Source organism: Nelusetta ayraudi, unplaced genomic scaffold (assembly GCF_046127955.1).
Source record: "Nelusetta ayraudi isolate G7.1 ecotype Tasmania unplaced genomic scaffold, CSIRO-AGI_Nayr_v1 ptg000002l, whole genome shotgun sequence".
NCBI lineage: Eukaryota > Metazoa > Chordata > Actinopteri > Tetraodontiformes > Monacanthidae > Nelusetta > Nelusetta ayraudi.
In genome coordinates this window covers 8,979,602-9,006,815 of record NW_027466052.1, presented here as the reverse complement: position 1 = coordinate 9,006,815, position 27,214 = coordinate 8,979,602, and the positions used below count along the sequence as shown (strand labels likewise).

The window sequence follows — 27,214 nt, the reverse complement described above, 5'->3', positions numbered from 1 at the left end:
AGTTAATAATTGGACTAAAAAAACAAAACAACAACCGTTTTTTGGTAATAAAGTATTTAGCTATAATAATAATTTGTGTACATTTGGGACTGGGGGATGGGGGGGTCTTTAGAGAATTTGCTCTATTTTTCCTTCCATTTTAAGAGAATGGGTCACTTTTATATCCATATCCAAATGGAGACATAATAAAACTGACGGAAATAAAAACAATACATATATTTATCATTACATTTATTGCTCTTTAAAAAAAAAAGAGTTTACCTTTCCCATTACTTTCTTCCCTCTACTCAAAGTAACTTGATTTCCATGCGAGCTGCGTCACCATTTCCTGCGCAGTCCACTTTTTTCCCTCTGTCCTCCCCTCATTGCATGAAGTTTCACGGAGAAGACCAATTTTCCGCAGGAAAAAAACCCCATCAGTTCTCCGTCTGCACAGACACAGCGGCACAGACCCACACTCACACAATGGATCTCTAAACGCACAGACGCAGGTAAGACCCGCGATAAACTCACTCTCGTCAGGCTGCAAGAAGATCTAGCGGGATATATGTGTATATTTCTTTGCTTTTTTTTTCTCCCCCCTTTTAAACTTTGGATAATTTGCTGTGTTTTCTCAGCATCTTCACGGTTGAATCGGAGAGAGAGGAAGTCGTCTTGCTTGTGACCGCGTCTCACTGTTGACTGATTTTACTCCACCAAGCTCAAAGCGACTCACGGACAAAGCGTGTGATCGATCAATGCAATCTGTTAATTCTCTGACGTGTGAGTCGCTCCTCTGCGTTCTTTCTTTTCTTTTCTTTTTTTTTTGTTGCGTTGCATTTGCACTTTTGCGCCTACAGAGGGCGCTTCAGCCCATCAATCCCAGGCCGCCGAGCCGCTGGCACACTCGAGCCTTTTTGTGTCAGCTTAACACCGTCTTCTTCAAGCCTCAACAAGTTTCAGTTAAATCCATTTTTTTTTTCTCCCACCAGTGCGTCTCTAACTCACACCTGCACACACTGTCATGCGACACATGAGACAGCATTTGCCTGCAGCATCTGAGAAACTCAGAGGTGAAAGTCGTAAGAGAGAGAGAGAGAAAAAATACCTTCTGTCCCAGTGCTGAAGCCCCTCGCTGCTCTTAAATATTTCCCTTAGCCGCAATCATTCAAAGTATGTTTACCACAGAACAGAATTGCGGCAGAGTCTCAACTCTAATAGTGACACGATGGGTTACAGACTTTTCTCTATTTTTGGTGCTCATCTGTGATTGCTTAGCTGCCATGTCAGTCATCACTCGGGACAAACATGGAACGTCCATCCTCTGTGACAGGTTCCTATCGAGGTGCGTTTAGTTTTTCCATAGTCGCCGAGAGGGACATTTTGTAAAGATCGGGGCTACTTCGACAAACAGGCACAATCCACGACGACGACGATGACCTGAAATGCACCTGGGGCTGCAAACTAAACATCTGGACAAATAAACAGCAGGCCTGCAACTCATCTACATGTCTATTCTCAAACAACTGTCTTCATCTAATAGCAATGAGGTGCCACACCAACATGTATGCTTCCTATGAAGTAATCCTCCTCCTGGCATGTCATATTTAAAGATATTCTGCCCGATGCGTGTGTATTGGGTTCTCAGACAGACTTCCAGACCCACCTGGAGCACTGAAACTAAACGATATTACTGTCAACTGCTTTGCTTTTGATATCTGCACCTCATTTCCTCCTATTTCACCGAGGTCGAGGACGCCTGAGCAGCTCGAAGCCACTCTGCCACCGCTGCAAGGAGTGTGTGCGCTCCACACGTCACCCCGGCTCAGTTTAATCCTCCAGTTGTACTGCAGCTGCGGGTCTCCCTCTGAACCCCAATGTGCATTCTTATTTAAACACAAAGCAGACCGAGGTGGGCTCGACTTCACTTGTTTATTTTTTTTGCTGTTTACATCTCAAGTGCGTTCAACATCCACATACTTTCCTCGACGAAAAAAAACAACAACCCTCAGATGCTTGTAGAAAGCACTCGAGGTGTCAGCTGAAAGAAAAAAACAAAATCCCTGTAGAGCTGCTGAGTAATCTGTAGTAGGAAAGAGGGATCCGCAGTGGATCCTTGACAAACACACAAGGTTTAAGAGGTTTGATTTGAGATAATAAACCACCCTTTTACGGTGGCTTAAGCAGGTGTGTAGTCAGGAGATGGTCTGGAGGCCTAACCACAGCGCTAGCGCCCTAAAAATACACCTCGGCTGCATATTAAAGTTTAAGGGGCTTTGAATAGCAGCATAAAAGGCCCTGTGTGCACGTGTGTGTGTGTGCACGTGTGTGTGTGTGTGTGTGTGTGTGTGTGTGTGTGTGTGTGTACGCGCGCGCGTTTGTGTGCGCGCACCGAGGAGCATGATTTAAACTTAATGTGATGCTGCTGTGTCATGCAAGAGGAGGATGTGGCTTTTAATGACAAGTACAGATGCCGGGGCCGTGGTTGGAGAACAATGAAGTCCATGAGAGTACAAGCTGGGCTGCGGTGAAACCTCCCACGGTAAAGAAAGAATCACAGCCTCTGTCCTTTGTGCCAAAGCAGCGAGGGTCTCCAGGCTTGTCAGGAGGGCGGAGCTCCGTCTTTTTCTTCTTCTTCTTCTTCTTTTTTTTTACAAGGCCTTGTAAGGTTTTTTAGTGGTTCTTAGAGAAAAGCTGAACATTGGAAGAGCTGTACAGGCTTCCTGCCCACTTGAAGTTACGGAATGATGACGGATGTCTGTTTTTTTTTTTTTGTTTTCACGGCTTCCTCTGTTTCCAAGACTGTCGGGTGATTAGAAGCCCCAGGAGACCAAAGGAACAGGTTTTATGGATGGGACGCGTTTCGTCACTCGGTGTAAATATACAAGGTGCAGAAGTGTTCTGTTTCATGTTTAATGTGATCACGTTTGCAAAGATATTTAAGGCGGCTGAAGGTTGAAGGTGGATCTCCGTCCTTGACAGCTACGGACAAACTCTCAAATGATGCTGTGACTCTTACTGCATCTCCTGCCCCACTGTTGAAGAACACATTTCTCTGGTCATGGTTTTTCCAGCAAACATAAAAAGCTGAAACTTAACATTGAAGATGATCTTTCTAAAATAGAAAAAACAAAAGTAATTTAAAAGAAGGAATGTTTCAGTGTTTGGTTTGACCTGATCTTGTGGGAATGATCAGCTAGAAAATAATCCCTCTTCCAGTGCTCTTCTTTTATATATATATTTCTTTTATCTTCTGTTTGTGAAGCATATATTGTTTTCTTTACAAACATTGCCACAAGTTCTTACCTGACTTTATGTTATTTTTATGTTAAATGGCTGCAAACTGAGAAGAGCTACACAGCCTGCCTGTTTTTAACTGCACATTGTTTTTTTCTCTTTGGTTCCTAGATGGAGGGTTGTGTGGTTTAGCTCTGATGTCCGTATTTTTGGTTTCGATTACTTTTTTTGTGCAGCGCTTTCGTAAACTGAGCTGTATTTAGACTTGTTTCATAAATACTTTCTCATCACTAAACAATGAGAACGTTTTGAGAGGAGTCCACTGCTGCCATACATACACTTTTATGTAGTCATACAATTTTCCCCCTTTACATGAGTAAGAATTATAAGTCCTTTTCATTTATATAAACAGTGAACCTAAAAATAGTATTCATTATTGGTATTATTGATACCAATAATGAAAAACACAATATTCTCTTACTTACAGCTCGGGTTTGTCCAGGCTGGTCATGGGTGCAGTACGTCCTGCTTTTAAAGACCCAGTGTGTAAGATTTTCTGGCATTTAGTGGTACGAAAGAATATTCATGCATCTCGCCATGCGTGTGGCCACATTGTCACTTTTTTTTTTTGTTCCAGCTATCAATAAACAAATTGTCTTGACCTGTCCTTCAGCCTTCAGGGAGCCATAGACTTTTAGTGACACCCTCCAAACATTTTTCTCTTATCTGCAAACTCCATGTGGGAAAGGCTGCAGTGGTGTTAATCATTGTTTTCTGATGTCTCACTTAATCTCACATTTGTCTGATGCCAGCAGTGATGTCAGGGTGAAATCACGAAAAACCCAGCGCACGATCCACATTCTGGGCCACTGCAGAAACACGAGGGAAAGTTTTTTATCATTTTTTTTTTTTTTGACGTCCTAAAACTATTATATACATATTGTCCAAAGCATTTTAGGCCAACAAATTGCTGTTTTACATTGAATGTTTAGGCACAACATCATTTTTTATCTATTATGTTTATTTTTTTCTTCAGGAAGTTGGTCACCTTTTGGAATTTTAGGTCTCCTTTTATCACTCTAATAGCAAACTACACAATGCAACCAGTGTTTTGCTGGAGGTTGGTGAATTACGCCCTGTTGCTCTGAAAAAGTCCCAAAACGTGGCGCCCGGCGAGTTATTGTCAGCGTCTCCGTGTCTCCATGTTGTGGGTTTTTTCCCCTGCACATTTGTCTCTGTCAAGTGAAAGACAGCTTTTGTGCGTCTACGAGAGGTGCGTTCCCATTGGCCGGCGTGGGCCCTGTTGAGGCTTCTCAGCAGGCACGACAATGAAGCGGTGTGACCACGGCTGCATGGTTCCATCCCACCAGTACTTGACCAGACTTGTGAATATTCATACCCAGAAACTGCTGCTCACAATGAACAAGGCAAGCAGACGGAATGGAGGAGGGGAGGGGGGCGGGGGTGGTGGTTGTGGTGGGTCAGTGGGAGGGAGGGAGGGAGGGATGAGGGCCTGGCCGAGGCGCTTGCAAGCCACTCTGGAGAAAAGTGGGGGGGCAAACAAGCCGTTTCCATGGTGATAAGTCCAGCCTTCTCCCCGCTCCGGCAGCAGCGGCAGCAGCAGCAGGCCGTGAGAGGGGAGCCGACACAGGACTTTTCTCCCACCCCGCTGCTCTGCTCTCCCGTCTGACGGCTTTGCAGAGTCGGAGTTGCGCGGCTCCGGACAGCTTGAACACGAGTTTCGGGAGGAGGACTTTCGCAAAGGGGATTACAATCCGAAAATGTCGACCACAGCCATGGATGAGAGGAGGGACTCGGAGGTAAAAAAAAACAAAACAAAAAAAAATTTGCTCTTTAACCGCCGACACTGACAAGCGAACAGCGGGGAGGGTCGGACGCGGAGCCGGCGGTGTGGGAACACTGGGCCGACCAACACAAACAAACGCTCAAGCGATTTCTTTTTTTCACCCCCTTCTCCTGAAGTGATGTTGAAGTTGGAGGTGCGTTTAAGCGCGCCTCGTAATCTCGATGTGAGACCATATTTGGTCATCGACATGTGAGCGAAAAAAAAAAAAAAAACTTTGAAAGGCTGCAACAAGCAGAACCGTGTGTGTGTGTGTGTGTGTGTTTTCTTCCCTTTTCTTCCCGAGCAGTCTTTGAATGGAGGAAAAGTGTCCCGGAGGAAGCGAAAAGCCGCGGCTCTCTCGTCTGTTATTGGAACCAGGTTCAGTTTTTCAACATCTCCAAAAGTCAAAGCAGCAGGAAAATAGAAACACCGCGCTCGTCTGAAATGTTGCTATTGTTGTTGTCTGCTGCTGCACATTCACGGACATGTGTGTCTGTGTGCGTGTAGACATGCATTTAGAATGGAGAACAAACATGTCAGTTACTATGATTCTCCAAGTGGATTGAAATGTGTGCTCACTGTGTAGTCTCTCTTCCCCCCCTCTCCCCCCCCTTACTAGCAAAAACTAGTGTTTTTCTTCTCGGTTGTGATGGACAGTAACTAAGTCCTGGTGCTGGATAAGCTGAACACTTTTTCCATTTGACAGTTTGATTTTTCCCCTCAAACACCTGAAAATCTTCGGGCCTTGCTTGACAGCTTGTGACTCTCTCCTCTACTCTCTCCCACACGTCTTGGCTGTCTAATGCAAGCTCCAGAGACGCGGACGGCTTTCTTTAGCTCTCCTTTCTACGTCACTCTCCTTTCTATTGTTAGCATCAAACAATGGGCTTCCCTGCTCGCCGTCAACATAAAGCTTTTGAGGAAATTCTCTGCGCCGCTGCGTCAGGTTAGCGGGAGCCAGGCCGACCTCTCAACTCGCACGACATTAGAGGCTCTGTTGACTGAACGTTACAATGGGGGTCTCTCCTCTCCTTGCCGCAGACATAACTATCCACACCCTCTTGAGAACAAACTTCACTTGGAGTCAAACTACAAAAAATAATCATGATCACTAAGGTCAGCATGAGATCAGATATTGCTTTCAGCCCCACCTCCCTTCTCCCTTTAAACAGCCCTTTATGAAAAGATGCCCGACATATCTACCGATGCCTGACACATTTACCGATGAGAAGAAGTGTCATGTGAGGAGCTGCTTTGTTGTTATCGTAGTGATGGAGACAGAGGAGAGTGCTGTCAAACGTGAAACACGCTTTAAAGAGGTCAAATGTGATATTTTCAGGTCATTGTAAAAATGCTAACCAGCAGCCACCTCGGCTCAAGCTCACACATTCAAGGAGATACATGAGAGATTCATATTGTTGAGATTGCTGCAGGGAGTTTTTTTTTAAGGGAGTCTTTACAGTATTCTCAAAACATCTCTTCTCAGTCAGGTGTATTCTGGAAAAGTAGGAATTTGTCTGCTAACTTCACTAGTGCGCCATTTTTCTAGTTAGCCACAGAGAGGGAGAGAGAGGCTGCTCTCATCTCGTGCTTGTTCCTTTTTTGCACCACCAGACACACCTGTGCTCTTTTGAGCCTGTGGCTACAATGTCTGGCTTCAACATGTGGTTGTGTTGTGCTTTACTCAAACTGCTGTTTTTCCCAGGCTTTGTCTCCCTCGCATGTTTTTCAGTCTAAAATTTCCTTAATACTATCAAACAAATTATTATTGACAACTTTTTATTGAATCAATTTCAAAACACTTATTTTATGCTTATTTTATTGATTTGATCTTCTGTTGCTGCTAAATGCAGTATGATTAGCCAACACAACTTGTTCAGTCTGTTTCTTTTGGTGAGGTTGGTGTAAATTAGCCAAAATTGTATTACAAAATCATACAACAGTGTTAGGATGCTGTTTTCGTGATGCGGCAAAACATTTAAATGCAGCAGGTCAGCTAACATTGGTTCCTCACGCGACGGCTGCTTGCCATCAGCTTTGATGTCTGAATACAAACACTGTCAGTCGTGTTTGGAGACTCCTCGGCCTGTTAAAACACTTGTTACAACCTATTGATACTCACAATACATGTAGCGTAGCTTTTTTCTTTTATTTAAGCCTGTGATTGTAAATCTCTAAAATTAGACGGGTCGCAACCTCTGCTAAGTGTTATTGGCTCTGTCTTTTTTTCTCTTTCCTGTAGGATGACAAACCAGCTGACTTGGCCTTTTGTACACTATTCCCAACTGCTATCATGCGCAGGAAGCTCAAATGCGGAGAATAGGTTTAACTTCTAAAACTCATGTGATTGATGCTCCTGGCTCGTGGCCATACAAAGATCAGCTCCAGTTTAACTCATCATTTTCCTTCGCTGCTTTCCAGATATTTTCTAAACAAATGGACTTGAAGCTGGCTTCGCTGTCAAACACTCCAGAGAGAGAAATGAACTGCAGTCGACATCACGGTTTCCACCCCAGTGTTGTTGCCTTAAATAAACTCGGGCTCAAAGGCCGAGTCAGACAAGCGTGGACCTTATCGACTCTCTAATACCCTAATAGAAGTCAAAGACTGCGTGTCAAAGGTCACCCGGTGACACAAATCGCAGACCCCCCCCCCATCCCAACCAACCCCTCTCCCCCTGCTGCCGCTCACATGGTTGTAGGCCTGTTTTCCACATGTAGGCCTCTGCAGCTGCGCCGTGTTGCGCATATCTGGGTTACAGGGATTTCTTCCCCCCTGTCTCCGCAAAGGGAAGGCACGGCGTGATGACCTACTGAGAAAAAAACTGGAAGTGGCTAAAGATAAAATGGGATACCAAGAATTGCTCCCACCTGGCTAGCGGAGCTGTGCGGTGTCAAAGCCGCCCTGGGCAATCAGGCAGGTGCGGCTGTGTGCGGCGGCTTCGCCCCCGGTGGTTTGTCTTTGACATGGAGATGCATGAGGACTTTAAGGTGGTGTCCAAAGACATGCGGCATGCGTACGGTGTGTACAGGGTGGGAAGCATTGGTCCTTCTCAGAGACTTACTTATCCAGCCTTGTTGGGTCAGAACACAAGGCTTTGCTTTAGAGTCTGCCAGCTGTGAGTTGTAGCACCAGGCCGGGCTCGTGTGTGTCTCACAGTTACTGGGTTTTGATGAGAGGGCACCGAGTTGTGTCGTTGGCGTTACTGTGGATACAGTCTGTTTAGCGTGGTTATCCACTTGTGGCGTTCAGGTGTCGCCTTTGTCAAGTCAAGTAACCACCTTTTTCACTAAAAGCTGACCATGGTGCCACGATGTGTTCACCATCTGTCCAGCTGTGGTCCTGCACAGGTCCTGGCAGCGCGGTAGACCAGTGTGTGACCTCCTGGTTGAGTTCAAAAGTTGTTCACACCTCTTGGCCGTCCATGCTCTCTGGCATGCGGCTTTTAAATCCTTTAAGGTCACGTTGCTCATTGGCAGAAACTGTGTTTTGACGCTAAAGGGAAATGAAGTCACATTGTCGAGTCATGGTGTTTGCCGTTCATCGGGCAACGACGTGCTCAAACAGAAACCCGTGTCGGGTTACCGGCAGTGTCCTGCACATCATTATGTTGTTAAATTAGTCCATGAAGTCACAATGTGCTCTCATAGTCTGAGAGTGCCAGGTGCTTCAGAGTGCCCCAGTTTGAGGGTTAGCCCTCTATTAAATAAAAAAAAAAGAAGGAAAAAAAGAAAAGCACTCTGTGTCGGGTCCAGGTGTTTCTGCCCCCTCCTGCGCTTTCTTCACCCTCCAAAAACATTCTTTAATATTTCGAACCCTGCCGCGCTCTGATGGAGAGGGCAAATATTAGTACATTCCTGCGTGTGGCGGAGAGAGCCGCGTATCAGATGATTTGTCAAATGTGACAGGGCCCAAGGACGTGCGGGGTTGGCCTTTTAAAAGCTTTTCACCTAATAGTCTCCGTCTCGCATGCGCGCGCACACGCGCACAAACACACGCACGCACGCACACAGCTGATAAAAGACTCACTTTTTAACCACATCTCCCTCTCAAGGACAGAGAGCACACAAAGAGCTCCTTTATTCTGCTCTCAGCAATCTAATGGAGACATTGTTGTATTACCATTTCATGAATATGATGCTGGGGAAAATGTGCGTCAAAGCTCCCCCTGTCATATTTTCAATTAGCGTCTCATTCCTGAGACATTAGGAGGAAGAAATCCAGGCAGAAAGAGACATCTTTGTCATTCGGGTTTTTTTTCCCCCCTTTATTTTAATGCAGAGTCAAACATATCCTCTCTCCAACAGGCAGTGGATGGGGAAGTATTGAGAATCACTTTTGCATGTTTCTTTTAAAACACTGCTGTCTGAAATAGATGCAGTTGTTTACGCTGTTGGGATGTGGTGATGAACAATGCGGGCGTGCCTATGCATATTTAAGCCTATGTATGAAACAATGAGTTGTGTTGTTTTGACGTCTGTCCCGCTGTACGCTGCCATCATGGGATGCCCTTTTTACTTGCTAATGCTCGGGTACATGATTGGTACTGCTGTTTGACACTAGCTGCTTGCTGGTGTAACTCTAGCTGTGCTTTATGTATAGTTCAAAATTTCCAACTTAATATGCGCGACTAAGTATTGCTTTTTCAGTAAAGACAGTGATTCATCACACAAAAAACAATAACATACGGTCGGATGACAGTATATTTACATGGTGTTACTTACTGCAAAAACATGTCGGCCGGTTATTTTAATTCCCTGACGTTGTTTAAAAAGTTTATATCTCGGCTTTCACTCCATCACCGGTGGTGTTCCTTGAGGCTGTGCGGGGTCCATGATAACATACCCAGATGATGATGATGTTGTGAGATCTGGAACACACCTGAAGGCGTTATAGGGTCACAATAATGATCACTTTCTCATGTCAAATTGTTCCACCGTCCTTCGAGATGCTTGTCAAAGTCCCTCAGCAGTTTGTTCACTTCCAACAGTTTTCAGTAGAAGTGTCAAATGTCATACGAGATGTTTGACAGTGGCTGGTGAAAATGGTTGTACAGGAGCTGGCAGAGACCAACCACCTGAGTGGCACTAAAGGCTGTGGTGCTCATCAGGTGACAAAAGTAACAAGATTCCTGTGCTAGACTGGAGGTTTGACACCGCTGACCCGTCTCTGACCGTCAGTTTGCCTTTGGCTCCGACGGCTCAGGAGAGGGTTTGCGTTGCATCTGGTTGAATGCACTTAAAAAGAGACTCTGGGGCTTTTTCTTCCAAGAGCTTGTTTACAGCTTGTGTTTTTGTGCGCGGAGATGATATCAGCCTCCAGGAAGTCACTTGGCTAACGCCTTGGTGTTTACACTCCAGAGTCCATTTTGGGCCCCTTTAACCCATTTCTGTGCCCATATCTTCCTCCATCCTAATTACAAGTGAACGGTGATCTCAGCCTTGAGGCTGATTAGTGGATACACATAAAAATGTGGAAACCTGAGAAGCCTCCCCTCCTTTTTTTTTTTTTTTTCACCAGCTGTTTTTTCTTACAAGCTGGTTTACACATTAGGTGACTTGGATTTTTTTTTGTTTTGTTTTTTGCTCTTTGATATCTCTTATTGTTGTCTTATTTTTTAATAAGTTGAGATGACCTGCTTCAGATAGTGTAGGGCTGATCAAACAGTTGCTCACCTGTGGGAAGCTGAGGTTTTATTTAGATATAGGTAATAATTATACAATATTTTTTTTAGTTACAAATGTGTTACAAACAGTGTGTGGTGGGAAAATGCAGCTAAACAATGGATTGGCATCAAGTTTATCCTGCTCAGTGAAAATCCTTTGGAAAAGTGGCATTTTGATGGGAGTTTTTCTTCTTCACAAGGACAAGTGGTGGATTGCTGCTGGAAGGACAGGACATCCCTCTGCAGCTTTGATGAATATAATGATGCATGCATGTGCCCATTAGCACAATCCACAGTCACAGGAAATAGCTGACAGCAGGAATGCTCCCGCTCTCTCCTCATCTGTCTCTATAGAGCTCAGCTCCTCTACTGGTTGGCTGGCTTCTTCATACAACAACTTCCTGTAAACAAGTCTCACAGCAAACCACCCTCCCATCCTCCACCTCTGATCTCTAGGGATCGCCTTCTGACCTCCATGTGCACCAGAACAATCGTTTTGAGCCCACTTGAAAGGGTCACTGCTGCATTTCAGAAAGTGATTTTCAGGGGCACTGACCTACAGTTTAAGGTGGCGGTCTGACTAAGTGTGGGTCTATTTTGAGGATCTTTTTGAGGGAAAGTTTTACTGTGGCCACTGTGTCTTAACACTCTTTTTCTGCTTTTTGAGGGGTTCTTTTTTTAATGTTATATATAGAGTTTTAAATGTATCCACGGTCCCTGAGCAGTAACAGCATGTTTCTGTGAGAAGAAGCCTGAAGCAGTTGGAGGAATCTCAGAGTCTCTTCAAATAAATTTACCAAAAATAAGTAAGAACATTTGGGCTTGGTATATAATGTGGAAATAAATCTTATACCCTTGGAAAGCCTGTTTACTTCCATTGTAAATGTAACAATTGGAAGGAACGGAGCTGAGCATGTGGATCGCAATCCATAAAAAAAATCTGCCAAATCTTCCGGCCAATGGCCAGCATCTTAATGGCGTAACAGCCACTGACTCTCAGTTTGTGTTATTTGGTGGACTGGCTGATTGAAGCCTGTACAAACAAGACATATTGGCAATCTAACCACTCATTCATTTAACCAACAGAAACCTCAGTAGCTTGTAGAAGAACTAAAGAACCTGGTGCCATGGGACGAGATCCATCCCATTCTTCGGCCAGTCAGCCAATGTGGTTGTGGTGGCCACTCTGTGATAGAGAGAGTAACACACACCAAAAGTGCTCTCATGAGGACCAAAAAGAAGACTAAAAATGAAGGGATTGCACACTCAGGGCTCCTTATGCACACAATTTTTCTAATGGAATGATGTTTCCATGTGCCCCTCCTCAGATATGGACAACAGTGATTCAGACCTGGCCAAGAAGGCACTAAAGAGCTCGTCTAAGACGGTCCCACAAGTTTTCAGTGAGGTTTTTGTCCTCGCTTTACGTAAATCGGGGCAAAAAGGCCTGGCAGTGACGGGCAGTGACGGCAGCCCTGTGAGGCCGCAGATTGTCTGGGCAGAGAGCCATCAGTCTGCTGACCTGTACAAGACGCCTACCTGGACACGGCCCTCATAGGACGGCCAACTTGATCTTCACTGTGGAGATGGTGCTCTCACCTAGATTAGCTCTCGCATGAACACACACAGGCAGCTGCAGAATACCTCCAGAGTCAATATATTGCCAAAACATTAAGCCGGTGGTTAAGTGTCCCTGTGCATTCTCCTGGTTTATGAGTTACAGAGCCGTCAGCCTGGGAAGGCTGTGTGAATGAAGGCTTTTTTTCTCACTTGGCTCTACATGTCAGCACTCTGTTTAATTTATTTTTTCGTTTATTTATTTATTTTTTTTGCAAGAGAAACAGCTCCAACGCAAGTACCATTGCAACGTCTTAGTTGCGCCACTTTTTAAATTTGTTTACATGGCAGATTCCAATTGGCACCTGTGGCGAAGAGGGTTACCAGGTGAGATTCATTTTCTTGCCTTAACATGTTTATCTGCACCGGAGAGAATTAGAGAGTGTCAGGGCCTTGTGGCGTCAAGTGAGCCTGGATCTCTGTGTTCTGTTCAAAAGCTGGTGTTATTTTTGGAACCTCTGTTCACCTCGATGCCAACGTTAAACTGTGCCTGGCGCTAGGAAATTCACAGCTCTGTTGTCAAAACCAGTGACAGGAGTTGGATTGTTTATCCTTGGTCCTTGTTCTAACAGGAACGTCGGTCGTCGTTTTCTTGAAAGCTGACAAGATCTGTGTTACATCTGGGCTTGATTTTGAGAAAAACCACTAAACTACAGTCTCCCAAAAGTTCTATAAGTGTTTGTGTTTGCAGCGTTGATCAGTTCTATATTTGCAATTATTGAAATGTGTAAAACATTACCTGTTCTACTTTATTTTTTAGTTTTTTAACTTACACTTTTTGTCTGTCCATTAGGTGAGTGGATGGTTTGGAGACAAGCATGACTGCCAACAAGAGTTCGAAGGCTGCGCCTCGTGCAGGAGGGGGTAAAGCTAGCCGGGACGCTCCCGACAGGTCAGTGACATGTGGGACACTGCTGCTTCTCCAGTCGGAGCACGTGTTTGGTCTGAGTGTCCTCTTGGAAGAGAAGTGTGTCCTGTTGCTCTGTAATCGTGTGTCAAAATGAGATCTTTGAATTGTTCTGCTGCCGGTTTTCTTTTTCTGCTGACATTTTTTGGATGTTGCCTCTGTAATGCGGAGAAGCGCTGAACTGTAAGTACTAACCTGAAGCTGGTCTTAGCACTTTGTAATGTCCTGCAGGTGAAAAATACAAACATTGGTAATGATGTCCTGTAAACATAGAATCCTGTTCTGACTATTTTATACGTAAGCCTCTTTAAACTTTGACATGGAAAGTTGACCATTTTATTAGTAGTTAATTCACAGTGAATAAAAATAAAGTTTATTGAAATCAGTAATAGTATTTATAACAGTAACGTAATCGTTTTTTGCGTCCAGTTGGAATAAAATGTGTTTCACCATTACCCCCCCAAAAAAAAGTGTTGGTAACGTTACCGCCTGGCCAGTATTTTTTGTAATCCTTTTGTCTTTTTAACTAAACATGAAATCATTCTCAGCATGAAATGCAGATCCTTGGATTTGGAGTGATTGGCTCTGGTTAGTCCATGGACCACTCACATTGTGACTGTATATTGTGTTTATTTGTAATCAACGTTTTGGTTGCATAGTAAATGTTTTGTAATATTCTGTCGTGGCAGGTCCCCCCCCCTGTGAGTGCTCTATGTAAATTGGCCATAGATCAAAAAAAACAAACAGATCTAACAGATGTTGGTAAACGGTATAGAACGACAGTCACATGCTGGCACACGTTAGCATAGCGCTGTTGAACGTACACATTTGGGAAATGATAATTGCCATAGCGATGGTTGAACGCCACTTGCGCTAATCTGTGTGTTTAACCTCGGCCTCTTTGATGAATCTAATTGTCACTGCGGCGGCGCCTTAGTCACAGCGCCAGAGAGTCCCGCGGGGCACTCGAGCTACACCGGGAGCTCGCGAGACAAAGACGCCTCGCTTCATCTTTGAACACAACGAGGTAAATTACGCGTGTCAGACGGCGTTGCACAAAGCATTCGTCTGAACGGTGACGTCCAGGGATCGCTCTCCGGAGCACGTCACGCTCCCGCTGAGCAGCGGGGACGTCAAGAGGCGCGCATGGCAACACGCTGCAACGTGGAGGCAAAACAATATAAATCAAAACCACAGAACGTCTTGCTCACTTCGTGCTCCGTCATCTTGTGTGTTGGGTAATTGATGACAATTTACCAAATAAAGGATCTTTCATGCCAAATGTCCAACTTGATTTGTGTAATATACAGTTTCTCAAGAATTGCAGGAATGATCCAAAGGGAGGGTTTGGAAAGACGGAACACGCCGACACCCCGGTGGCGAAAGTGTTTCTCTCAAACAGTGTTGAAATATTTCTTACTTGTAGAATAAAAATCCTTTTTTTAACGCAACTCGACATTGAGCTATACAGGGATATTTAAAACGTGCACATAATGAGGACAAACACTGCTCATATTCAGTGTTCACGTGTGAAGTTATAACAGCGGTGGTGCCATCTGCAGGAGAAGCCTGCTCTCTCCTGTCTGGCCTGCAGCAGGAAGTGGCTTGTGGTTTGCAGGCCCCTGGAAGCCAGAGTGAAAGACAGAGTTCAGGTTTTGACTGGCATGGACTTCCTTGTACGGATCATCATGTGTGGCCGAGCCATCTTACACCGAGCAAAACTATGACAAACCTCAGCCAGATGGGTCAAAACCCCCGACTCCCACCACATCTTTCTCGACACATTTTCGTCCGCCCCAAAGTCTTTCCGTCCTCAGCTAACAGCACAACAAAAACAAATGTATCTCAGCTTCAAAGAAATCTTAAGAATCTCAACGTGATATAGACTCCCTTTTCTTATCCGCCTGTGCACTGGCCACTGTGAGCTTGTAAGACTCACTCAAGAGCCAGCGTTGTTTTTTTTTTTTCTTCTTCTCCTGGCTTCTGTAGAAACAGTGCGGTGAGGCCTGGTGGGCTCAGTGGAAATACTCTGTACTGCGTCGGTATATACAGATGAGCCTTCCAAGGAACTAAAAACACCGTCCCCATACAACAGGTCAGCAATGTTTAATGTCCAGATAAGAGCTGTCATCCCAGGTTCTCATAGCTGCATTCAGGAAGCAAGATAGAAACCTACTTCGTCCCTGGTTCGGATTTCATTCTCATCGCTGCTCGCCACAGTTTTTCCCACCCCGGAGCAGGAGTTATGAAACTAGGGAAGGGCAGAAACGTGTGAGGCGAGATCTGTCCCAACCTGCATGTTCTGGATCACACTCAGCTGCCCTTTGCTTCCTCCTCCCATGACGTGCATTTCTCCAAACATCACGGTGACATCAGATCTCATCAGCACACTCCACTTTCCCGGGAAGAAGCCACATTCACTGTGTCAGGGAACGTCAGGCAAAAGTTGCATCAGTTGAGAAATCCTGAGGATAGCGAAGCCTGCGACAAAGTACTTCAGGGCTTTATATGTGTCGAACGGTGGACCACCACATGTGGAAAAAAATGTAAAAAGCCCCTCAGGACCACGGAGGAGCAGTGACCTTTACAGGTAAGACTGTTGCCGTGATAGACTCAGCCTGGCATGCGCCTCTCTGTGTGAGGTCCATATTGATTCGCCTCGAGTTATTTTCATTGTGTGGAAAAAAAAAAAATCCACAGTGGCATCTTAATGTAGCCTGTATTTCCTTTGGCTTTCATTTCAAAGTCATCCTGCCAAAGACAAAATACTTTCCTGTGGTCGTTGGAAATTAGTGGCTCAGGTTTTCTGTCGCTCTTTGATCTGGGAAGCAAATTCCTATTTATTTTATTTTTTTTGCTGATTCTTGGATTTTTTTCCCCCTCTCACTCAATTTGTACGTTTGAGTATTTTCATTGGAAGCCTCTGCGCCTCTACGTTTAATATTTTTACAGGTGAGACATTCTGTGCTGTTTGCAGAGAGAAACATTCACCGGCTTCCTGTCTCTGTCTTCTTCTAGGTGTCAGTCCACGTCCCAGTGTCCCGTCCTCTCCGGTCGTCAGCTGCAGCAGCAGAACCAGCAACCTGTCTTTGGCGACGGCGAAGGCAAACAGAGTCGTTACGTCAGGACTGACGGCAGGTTCCTCGGTCTCACCAAGTCCAAGAGCATCAGCTGTCTGGACAACCGACTCTCCATCTACAAGCCCCCAGGTCCAGAGAGCCAAGGCTCGCAGGAGCAGCAGAAGAAAGAAGGGGACCACTCCCCCGGGGATGGACTCAACGGAAGGCCCCTGAGTTGGAGCACGCTCTCGCTGGGACCTACGTCTACCCAGAGCCACAGACGCACGCTCTCGCTCAGCCACACCGTAGTGGGTGTCCCCGCCAACGCGATCCGCAAGAAGATCTCAGAATGGGAGTGTAGAAGAGTGTCTTTGCCCAGGATGAGCTTGTGCCTCGACAAAAGAGTAGGGGAGCGTGTTGGGGGCAGTGAGGGCTGCCCCAGCCTGCTCTCCTCTCCCTGTGGCGAGAAAACCTTTGACTTTAAGAGCGCTCGCAGGATGAGCGCCGCCTTCTCGGAATGCTCTTTCACTGGCGAGGATGAGGTGTCCTCGGAAAGGGACGGCGTCATCGGGCGATTCCAGAAGCGGAGCGGCAAGTCCTCCGAGTCTTCGGGAACGTTCGCACGGTCCGTGTCCGCTCGGAAAGAGACGTCGGCGGTGCTCAACAGGATACAGAAGATCGAGCTGGCTCTGAAGGAGAACCCCAGCCCATCGCCACCGCGTTTTCTCAACAACTGCTACGCTCCGGACAGGGCCAGGCAGAAGCCTTTCATGCTGAGCGACGACTTGGACAGCACATGCGCCAGCAAGCGCAGCAGCATTTGCTCCGTCGCCACCGAGCCCGATTCCGTGTCGGCGCCCGATAAGCTCTCGAAGCTCAGGCAGAGGTTCAGCATGTGCTCGGCCAGGTCCGAGAGCCCCGAACCGCCCAGCCAGCAGGCGTCGGTGGGCTCGCCGGTCAACCCGCTACCGAAGCCGAAACGCACTTTTGAGTACGACGCAAAGGGGGAGCAGAAGGGCCTGTCGCCGGCCAACGGACTACCTCCAAAGACACCCTCAGAGTCGCCGCCCCCGCTCCCCTCCACCCCTGCGCCCAGCACGTCACGGACGCCTAAGACGGACGGAGGAGAGATTCAAGACAGGTGAGAGATGCGCGATGTCTCCTTGAAATGGCTCTGATGACGAAGCAAGACTACACCGTTACAGTGTTTGTGTAATTGAGCTGTTTCCTGCATCTGCTGCACAGCTAAGCTCTGACCTGCTGTCTCTTGACCACGGTGCGGCATTGCAGAAAATGAATGGGATGTGGTTTTGGGGAGGGATCGAGAGAGATTAGCCGTCTCAGGCATCATTTGGCACCAATGTGATTGGCAGCAAGGCCTTACCTGATGCTTTAGGAGGTGCAGCAGACAGTCTGTCTGCTACAGGAATAGTTGGCCTATTAACCCCTTTCCTCACATTTATTGCTTGAAGTTCCACAGTATGATTTACTAGACTTTTATTATTTTTTTTGAGAAGGAATGAATCTTGTGAATGTCCAATGTTGCAATGAATTTCTTCAATTTCTTCAATTTCTTCTCCAATGATTTATTTTCTCCGGCCATGTTACGACCCAAATAAGGTTCCTAGTGGGAAAAGCAAAGTAACATAAAAGCCAAGTTTGAAATAAGGCAGTATTTTATTTCCAATTCTCCAGATGAATTCCAGGACAAAAGGAGGTGAGGCCAATGAAGCGGAAAGGGCTGAAGGAGGTGCTGCCTACTCAAAGAAATTAGCAAAGAAAAAAAAAAGATCATCTCCTAAGCCTCCAGAGTCTCCAAATGACAATAAGAAGCCTCCCTAAATTGCTGTAACTTACAGTTTAATAACTCGATGAAACGGCCTCAGATGTTGCTGTGTTGTTTCTTCTCAACACACTGGTGTATTGTTATTTATTTATTTATTTATTTTACAGATGTAAAAGCCTCTGTGGTATTCCTCTGGTTCCCTCACAGGCCAATAATGTCTTGCTCACACGCGTTCATCTCATAACGGGACGCGTGCAGCAATGTAGGAATCCCTTTTTTTTTTTTTTTTCCCAATAAGATTTTATTTTCATTCTCAATTGTTTACAGCATACATTTCCCAACCCCCAAACAACACAGAACTAAAACCAAACAAAGACCCACAATATTAATGACAAACAAGACAACAAAACAAACCCTAACCACACACATCAGACAAACAATGATCCAGTAATGTAAAATCTACTCAATGTAAATACATAGTCGTCTGTATCACCTATAACCTAAATTCCATTCCTTTCTCGCTAGTAAAACCGTACAGCAACTTCCTAATTGAAACGTCCATAACAACACTGCCCATTTTAATTCTGACACTATCCCTGCAATGTAGGAATCCTGTGGAAATCACCGAAAGCGGACGCCGCTCTTGTTTCTGTTCTTAACTTAAAGCTCTCCGCCACCGACATCCTTGTTTTTTTTTTTTATCCTTTTTGACTGAGGGTGTGTCCTCTCTAGACTGTCCCCACGTAAATGAAATCCCGAAGCGCTCCGTCCCGTGGACCCTGTGTTTAACATTCCTGCGGCTCGAGGCATCGCAGAGCCAACTTAAAGGCGACGGTCAGAAATGCCCGTTTCTGCGGTCGCCTCCGCCGACGTCGCCTCCGCCGCTGCGCTCTCACACGTCTTCGCCGCCGCGCACGGGAGAGAGGAACTAGTAAGACGGCTGCGTATTTATCTAATTCTCCTCTCATAACAGTACAGCGTCTGTATGTTATAACCGGGCCGCCGAGATTGTTTTTCCAGGGGGTAGTGTTCCATTTTGTGCCTGTTAATAATCACCGAGGCCTCGTCACCACCTGTTGGCTGCCGAGGAAAACGGGATCTTGTTTTAATGCCGTCCGGACATTTTCAGTTTATTTCCCCTCTCGCTGACCCCTCACGACCCGGTCTCTGTCTCTCTGTCTCTTCTTCTTCTTGTTCTTTTTTTCACTCTGCAGAGAATCGTGCGAGTCCGAGGATACTACGAGCGTGCCGTCCTCGCATCCCTCCTCGCCCAAGGAGAACGGCACGCCAAGCGCGCAGGCTCGCAGCCGACCCCATTCCAAAAGCACTTTAGAGGAGAACGCCTATGAGGACATAGTAGGTGAGTGCACTGGTTCGCTGGCATCGATTCCACTGTGGCCGCTCGCTGGTTTCCTGCCGGTCTCCTTGTATTATAGCATCCTGGATATGTGTGTGTGTGTGTGTGTGTGTGTGTGTGTGTGTGTGTGTGTGTGTGTGTGTGTGTGTGTGTGTGTGTGTGTGTGTGTGTGTGTGTGTGTGTGTGTGTGTGGTTTTCTGGTTGGACTGCAGGGAGATTTTAGATAGGAAATATCCTTTTTTTCTGATGGAGAGGAATCGTAGTAGTTTATAATCATAGTCATTTCTGACTGTTTAAAACCGGCACTCGCACTCGTGTCTTTTTCTATCCTTCAGGTCACTGGTGACATTCAGTGCTCCCCTCGCCCTTGCTAAACCTCGGCTGGCCGTTTCGAAGCGCCATGCTCTGGTGTTGGTTTTTCTCCTTTGGCTCCCCTTCGTCCGTCTCGTACAAGCGCACGTTGATGCAGTCAGGTGTGCGAGGCGCCGCATCAAAGGGAGACGCCAGACACCTTAAATGCATCGCTTCATTCTTGTTACATGCAGCGCAGCCAAGCACAGCGGTCTGAAACAGATACAGCGACCTCGCCATGTGAGCTCATACTCTGTCAACCTGTGCTGTTGCAGTGTAAATATAATTTTTTGCAGCTGTCGGTTTTTTTCTAACGTGATGCCCCCCCCTGAATTGAGTGGTGTGTAACCCTACAGTTTACAATGACTCTTTTTTTTTAACTGGTTAAACGTTGACTGGCTCGCAGCGTCGTCCGCTCACATTGCGTTCCTTTTTTTTGGCCAAACGTTCTGCGTTGCATCGCCGACTGGATGGAACTGTGACGCTCTCCGAGATGTGCGTGGCGTGAACGCTGGACATGCTGAGGAACCAGGAAATTCCTTTCTACTAGCCAGCGACCCCCGGGCCTTGTGCTCGGACCGGGTGCCAGTTTTCCCTCGGTGCGCACTCAATGCCCTGGAAATGTGTGTCAGTGCGAGATCACGCTCTCATGATCCAGCTTGAGTTTCATCAGCGACTCCGATTCCTGGACGTGATTTGTTTATGACGCGTTGCAGGTCGGCATTATTGTCCTGATTGTGATCAGACAGCTTGTCAGGGCGCTGTTGTGTTCTTTTTTTTTTTTTTTAATTCGTCTTTGTTTTCTAATTTGTGCACCAACGCAAAGCCTCAGATGTTCACGTCTTCAGTTCAGCTTCAGTTTGGAGAGCGAAACTTCGCCCAGAGAGTCAGCGTGCGGTCGTGACAAACGTTGTGTTTCTGGATTTGACGGAGTTGGCTGCTGCCGACGTTTTTGCGGTGATCTCATCCTGACGGGACACCGATTGGACTCGCTGGTTTCCACCACCGCTGAGCAGTGGTTTGCAGGTCAGACCCTTGTTCCAGTCTCTCTGAGGTCCATCTTTCAACACCTTTGTTAAACCAGTAAAAGCCCTTCTACCTTTCCTTGAGCCTGCCAGGACACCCTGCTTTCCATCGTTTCTCTTTTTTGGCACCTGTTCTTTAACGCCAGATGTTCACTTTAAGAGTACAAGTCATTTGTCACCCGACGCTGCGGAGTTACTGCAACATGATGTACTTGTTTTCGGAGGGCCGTCCAAGTGCTCTTGACTCATCGGGCCGATGACTGGAGTGGAAGCGGCTGATGTGTTTGCAGGCGGGTGAATCACGGTGATGCGTGATTCACCCGCCTGTACAATAGAATCCGGCTCTGATTCAGACTCACTGCTGCTTCCCTTCTTTTCATCGACACGGCTGTGCCTTAAGTGTCGCCTGCGCTCACCCCTGCGGATGAACCTCTTCTTGGTGCCAATTTAAATTCCACCGAAGTCACACCCTCACGCTAACCCAGTTTTGCCGGGGATTTGGCAGTGAAGCAAGAAAAGGGAAAAAAGAAAAAAAAAACCCAGAGTGGGACTCACTTTCTCATGCTCGGTCACAAAGCAGAGCCTCTCTTTGGTTTGTGGTGGTGCCAAAAAGTCTTGCAAGCTGCTGCAACCCTCTTCTGTTCACTTTTCTAAATGACTGGCTGCCGCCATACTGCAGCTCGTTCACCTCGCAGGCCGAGCCGATGCTCTGCGTCGCTGCTGCAGTTTGTTTCCCTGCCCACGGACTCCGTTGTGTTTGCAGAAAACGGACAATCAAAGCGTGCGGTGCCGAGGTGTGCCGGCTCCCAGCGGCGTGCCGAGCGTCTGGGGGCGTGTTGGAGAAGAGATCCGAATGTTTGTAATCAGAGGAGTAGATTAGTACCCTCCAGTACCTAAGAGGCTCGGCAGACGTATAATTTTCCCAGCGGGCTCTCATTACGGCGCGCTGCCGCAGATTAATGGAGTGGCAGCGCCACGCGGGGGTCAGGCTCAGCCCCTTCCGCCGTCACGATGCGCCGCGGATCGGCGGCAGTCTCCTAATTTGCCGCGCGACGCAGCATCGCACTTTTGATGAGCGCAGGCAGAAGTGGGATTTCTCTCAGGTTCAGTAATTGACCTAAAAATAGGTTGAGTGGTAAGAAAAAAAAAAAACCCAACCCCTCTGCTCGGAAGTTCACCTCTGCTGTTTTAAAGACGCACACCTCTGTGTTCTTGACGAGCTGGGTCCGCTGGGTTTTCTCACTAACAAACTCAGGAAGCAGGAGCAGCCTCCTTGTTCTCCCCCCTCTCTGACAGACAACGCTGCTTTTTTGCTCTTTCCAAAGTTGCCCTCGTGCTTTTTGACGCCATCTGGCTCTGTTTTTGTACTTTGCTGTGGTTTCTTCAGTTTCTCACAACCTTCTTCAGACCCTGCCAGAGAGCTATTCTCAGAGTGCACGTCTGAAAAGACACGGACTGCAGCGTTACACAAGTCTTTTCTCTTTTTTTTCCTTTATTGGTGTTGGACCTCTTCCAGGTGACATCACTCAGAGAGTCCTGCGCTGCTTTGTAATGCTCCTTTTCTTTGCTCTCTGCCTCTCCTCTATTGACTGAACTGAGACTGTAGAGCGGTAGCTGTTTGTCTGCTCTCATCGTGACTTCCTGACCATCTCTTTTAGAGCCTGGTCATGTTTGTTTTATGCCTGTAAGCGACAGCTGTCTGACTTGAGTGTATGTGCTTCTGGGTTTTTTTTTGGCACTGCTTTGTGTTGGTGTGTTTTAACTGTTGAAAAGTCCTGTGAATAATCTCAAATTGCCATCACCGACTCTGAGGAGGTCGACTCTCCCAATCATTGTGTGAAGCAGGCAGGCAGCAGAGCATTCCTGGACAGTGACTCACCGCCAGTGTCATGTCCAGGAGTTTCAGCAGGTCCCACTGGGACCCTGTGGTAACAGAGAGAAAGAGCTCGTTCACAAGTGACCCTTGACCTACCTCTCAGGCCTCGTCTCGCGTCAGACCAGCCTCAGTGTGCCCCCTTTTTCCGTTGACCCCTCCTGACCCAAACATTCTCTGGCCCTGGAACCATAACCGCTGTCCACTGACATTCTGTTACGGCTGTGTCAAATTCGTCATCCCCGCAGAGAAGGAGAACCCTTACGAGGATGTGGACCTGAAGCGGAAGAGTTTAGGCCGGAAGCCTGGACTGCTGGAGGGCGGCAGGTCCTGGAGCACCATCGAGAAGACGAGCTCTCCGCCTCAGGTAACTCCCTCAGCGCTGACACTTGTCGGAACACGTGGAGCCTTAAACTCCACTTTGCCGGCCCTCACTTCGACACCGCCACGCTCTTAGTCAGTCTCCAAATAGGAACGGGAGACAGCCATGGTAAGTGGCTTCTGCATTGATTATTGCAAATACCGGTTTAGCAGCATATTTTGTCAGGATTACCGGAGGGGAACAAGTGGCGGATCTGTTTACGCCGCAGCCCTGGTTTTAATAAAGACAAATAAATAAATAACGGCCTTGTCTGCTGTGCCCGCCAGAGACTGTAATAGGATTTCATGCTGCACAGGATGGGAGTAGTTTTCCACACAGCAGCAGGAAGCTGAGGATTTTGTCATAGATGTATAGCCTGTCATCTCGGGCTCTCCAGAGCGCTCAGGTTACACCAGCCAGTGCTTCAGAACTTTTTAGCCACCACAAACATGTGCTGTTAGTCCTTACTTCGTTTTTTTAATGTTATTTTTGCAGCTGTTTCTCGATGTTAACTCTGGTTTTCTGGTTTTTCTGGTTAATTGTGGTGCAATCTGTTCCGACCAAGCTTTTTGATCAGACAAGAGTCCCTCCTCGAGCGCTGACATTTCCGCACAACAGCGACGTTGCGTAACCTTGTGTACCTCTCCGCCTAACAGGTCATCCAGACACCAGATTTGAGGTTGCATCCCAGGGGGTCTCACATGATAAAAATAATGGGTCCCATTGTGTGATGCTGAGTTGTGTAGTTTGTTCTGTTGAGCGCTCGCCATGAAAACACTGTAAGCCTTGCACCAGCGAGCGCATCACACCTGTGATGACGTTCAGTGTGAAAGCGCTTCTTCCTCATGTGATTTTGCCATGAGATCAGAATCTCAGGGCTTCAACACTGAAGCTAATAATAGTGGAGAAAGGCTGAAGCTGTGCACATCCCACGTGCTTAAAATTCAATTTCACTGATTCACTTTTGGACCGTTTTTTTTCACACGTACACATTTCTGGATGCCCGGTATCAATTTAATTAAAAATCACAAGCGCTACTTCATGCACTAAATTATCATAAGTAATTCCAATAAATCTGTTCCCCTCTTGACTAGTTGCCGTCCAAACCCAGCAGCCAGTCGCTTCGCCTCCCCGGCGCCGGCGACAGAAACAGCCACCGCATGTCACAGCTGACAAAGCGCTACAGCCACGATGAGATGCTGCTTCAGCTGGGCGTGTCCACGTCGCCGTGCGGCCTGCTGGACGACGGCGACACTCTGGCTTCACACAGGCACTGGAAGATCCCCAAGGTACACGGCACCGGATCCTACACAAACACCCCCGCTAAGCCCAGACCTAGCTAAGCTGCGACTGCGCCTCCCTCTCCTCTCCTGCATCACCGAGCGGCTCAGGTTTCTGCAGAGACCCAAATCACTTTAGTCCCGGGTTCTAAAAACACGTTTCTTAAAACACTGCGCCTCATTGGGATTAATTACTCCTTAGATTTCAGCCCTTGTGTCTCTTCTCAAGAATTCGTCATGCTGTTTCCCAGCAGTGCGTGAAGCGCACCGGGTTATTACCTTTGGCCAGGTTCATCCCGTCTTTGGACTTGGCACAGAAAGAGAAAGCAAGTTGAGGTTTCCACCCGTTGAGTTCCGCTCTGTGCTCTGTCGACAGCTGGTCCAGAGGATCAACTCCATCTACTGCGCCAAACGTGGGAAGAAGAGGCTGAAGAAGCTATCTATGAACAATGTTGAGACTACATCTCTGAGAGGTATGATATCTCGCCATTCCCTTCATCCAGTGGCCAGATAAGTGCCTAAATATTTGTGTCTTAGCCACCCACCGAGAGTTCTGGCTGTATCCCTGCCGCGGCATAAGCACGCGTTTGTGAAAATGCCCTTTGACCTGTAAAAAAAACCAACTACAACAACAACAAAAAAACCCAAAAACCCTGTCTGTTGCTGCGACTCGACTCTCAATGGCCCGTCTGTCTCATGTCTTCCCCCAGATGACAACAGTGAGAGCGAGAGCGACTCCGACGACAGGTTCAAAGGTGAGCGGCCTCAGCCTTCACCTCTGTCTTCACCGGTCGGGTGCTACATTTTCTTCAGGGCTTCTACTTTTGTCTGCATCGGCAGCATAAGACAGCATTGTACTGAGGGAGGCGCCGGCGTAAATGACAAATTTGCTCATGGTTTTTAGGTACAACACGTATTTGGTGTGGATTGACTGGCAACAATGACTGCTAGCGATTATTTAGCCATGTTTACACTCGGCACGTCCAGTTATTTTTTTTGTATGTATGTATGTAGTTATCTTTTGAACCAAGAACTAAACTCCCTGACTTGTCCTCTCAGCTCACACCCAGAGGCTGCTAAAGCTGCAGTCCATCCTCCGCCGGGCTCCCAGCTACCGCACGCTGGAGCTGCAGCTCATCGAGTGGCAGGAGAGAGAACTCTTCGAGTACTTTGTGGTGGTTTCGCTAAAAAAGAAACCCAGCAAGAACTCGTACTCGCCCGAGGTCACCTACCAGTTCCCCAAGGTAAACGCAGCTGTTGCTCCTTGCAGGAAAGATAAAGCAACGCCCATTTACATCATTTCCATTATAGTTTTTTACATTTAAAGTTAAATGCCATTTTTGATAGTGACTTTTATTTTGGGTGGTAGGAAAAAGTGCAGGAGTAAAAATATAAATGAAAAAGTGGTGGTAGTTTTCATCGGTAAGGAAGCCGATCAGGATGCTACTCGCCATTTTGCTTGAAGATACCTCTGAAAAATTCCCACAATCAATTTCCTGTGGGATGACAGCGTCCCTAGCTTTAGGAAAATACAGTCTGAAGCCGTCTAACACCAGGCTGGAAGCAGCCGAAAGTGCCACTTTCCTCGACTCTCGCTGAGCTCATGCAGACGGCAGAGGTTTGACTTTGTCCTGCAGGAGTGTGTGTCCGGTCAAGTACCGGTCACACTGACGTCCGTGGGGATCCTTCAGAAAGAATACACCGTTATTAACCTGCAGCCCTCTCTCCTCTCACAGCTAGAGAGGCTCACCAAGCAGATGAGGGAGGCCGAACAGAGACTCAAGGCCATTCCTCTCTTCTGTTTCCCAGACGCCAAAGACTGGAGTCCTGTGTCAGATTACAGCAGGTGAGACTGAAGAGGCCTGACTGACCCGTTTGGCTGAGCATACACCAACTAGGAAGGGGATGTCGGTGCTCTTTGTGACATCACAAAGGGCAGAAAGGTGCATTTTAGCGGACATTTTGTGAAAAGAGGACTAAGCAAAGCAAAGGACAGAAGGGGACGACTTTTCTCTTGTCTGGGGAGTTTATTGACAGTCAAGAAAAAACGTTCACGTCGGAAAAGGAAGAAAATTGGCAATTTTGCACGGAAACAGCGCGCAAGCTTTGAGGCTGCGTTGCCGGCTGAGTTTTCCTCTGGGAGAAAGAATGCGGGAAAGGCAGAGTGGCTAAAAAAAAGCCAAGTGACTCTCCCCCATAGCAAACCTGGCAACCCCAAAAGATGTCGGAATCAAGATGACCCTCGTGATAACGATTTAATTATTTATTTATTTTTTTCTCGGACACGATAAAAATCCCCTGCTTGAGCCAGAGCAGACATTCTTTACCAGTCAAGTCGATCAGTGACTGTGGTGTGAGTGGCTTCCACGCTCTTAGCATGCAGACGACAGCTGCTTTCAATGTGTGATGGAATTTTTAGCGGGAAGCGTAATTATTCTCTAATCGATGGCAGAAACATGTGCATGTCGACGCAGCCTATTTTCCTATGCTGCCATCAGTGCTTCTAAAATGATCCCTGTTGAAGATACAAGTGTTCCACGTATATTTATTGTTCTTTATTATGGCCTGTGAGTCTTTTGTCATTAGATATTATGATCTTTTCCCACAGCGAGACCTTCTCCTTCATGTTGACCGGAGAGGACGGCAGCAGGAGGTTCGGCTACTGCAGGCGCCTGCTGGTGAGCCGCCGTTGAATGAATGTTGCTCGTCCTCTGCTCGCTGGCCACACCCTGCTGTGCCCTGTTTGTTGTGACAAATGTGTGAGATGTGAATCTGCCGCGTGGTTTTCCTGTGGGACCGGTGACACGGCGCTGAGGCCTCTCCTGCGCGGAGGCAGGCGAGGAAACGTAAAGCCTCAACTCGCGCCAAGAA

The 27,214-nt window shown here is 47.0% G+C and overlaps 1 protein-coding gene across 3 annotated transcripts in view; it reads left to right on the top strand.

Annotated features, from left to right (window-relative positions):
* The first annotated feature begins 360 nt into the window (after nt 1-360).
* Nucleotides 361-27,214, top strand: part of dennd2b (DENN domain containing 2B) — a 42,269-nt gene continuing 15,415 nt past the window's right edge. Inside the window, exons 1-11 of one of the 3 annotated variants that reach the window (XM_076022019.1) lie at nt 361-491; nt 13,138-13,236; nt 16,270-17,451; nt 19,311-19,456; nt 22,951-23,069; nt 24,158-24,352; nt 24,720-24,816; nt 25,054-25,098; nt 25,403-25,587; nt 26,080-26,189; nt 26,952-27,021. In XM_076022019.1, the coding sequence (XP_075878134.1) occupies nt 13,163-13,236; nt 16,270-17,451; nt 19,311-19,456; nt 22,951-23,069; nt 24,158-24,352; nt 24,720-24,816; nt 25,054-25,098; nt 25,403-25,587; nt 26,080-26,189; nt 26,952-27,021 (2,223 nt within the window). In that variant the 5' untranslated portion in view covers nt 361-491; nt 13,138-13,162. Of the gene's footprint in view, nt 492-4,782; nt 5,037-13,137; nt 13,237-13,264; nt 13,435-16,269; nt 17,452-19,310; nt 19,457-22,950; nt 23,070-24,157; nt 24,353-24,719; nt 24,817-25,053; nt 25,099-25,402; nt 25,588-26,079; nt 26,190-26,951; nt 27,022-27,214 lie in introns of those variants that run through there. The other 2 variants (XM_076022011.1, XM_076022029.1) reach the window with 2 other exon arrangements.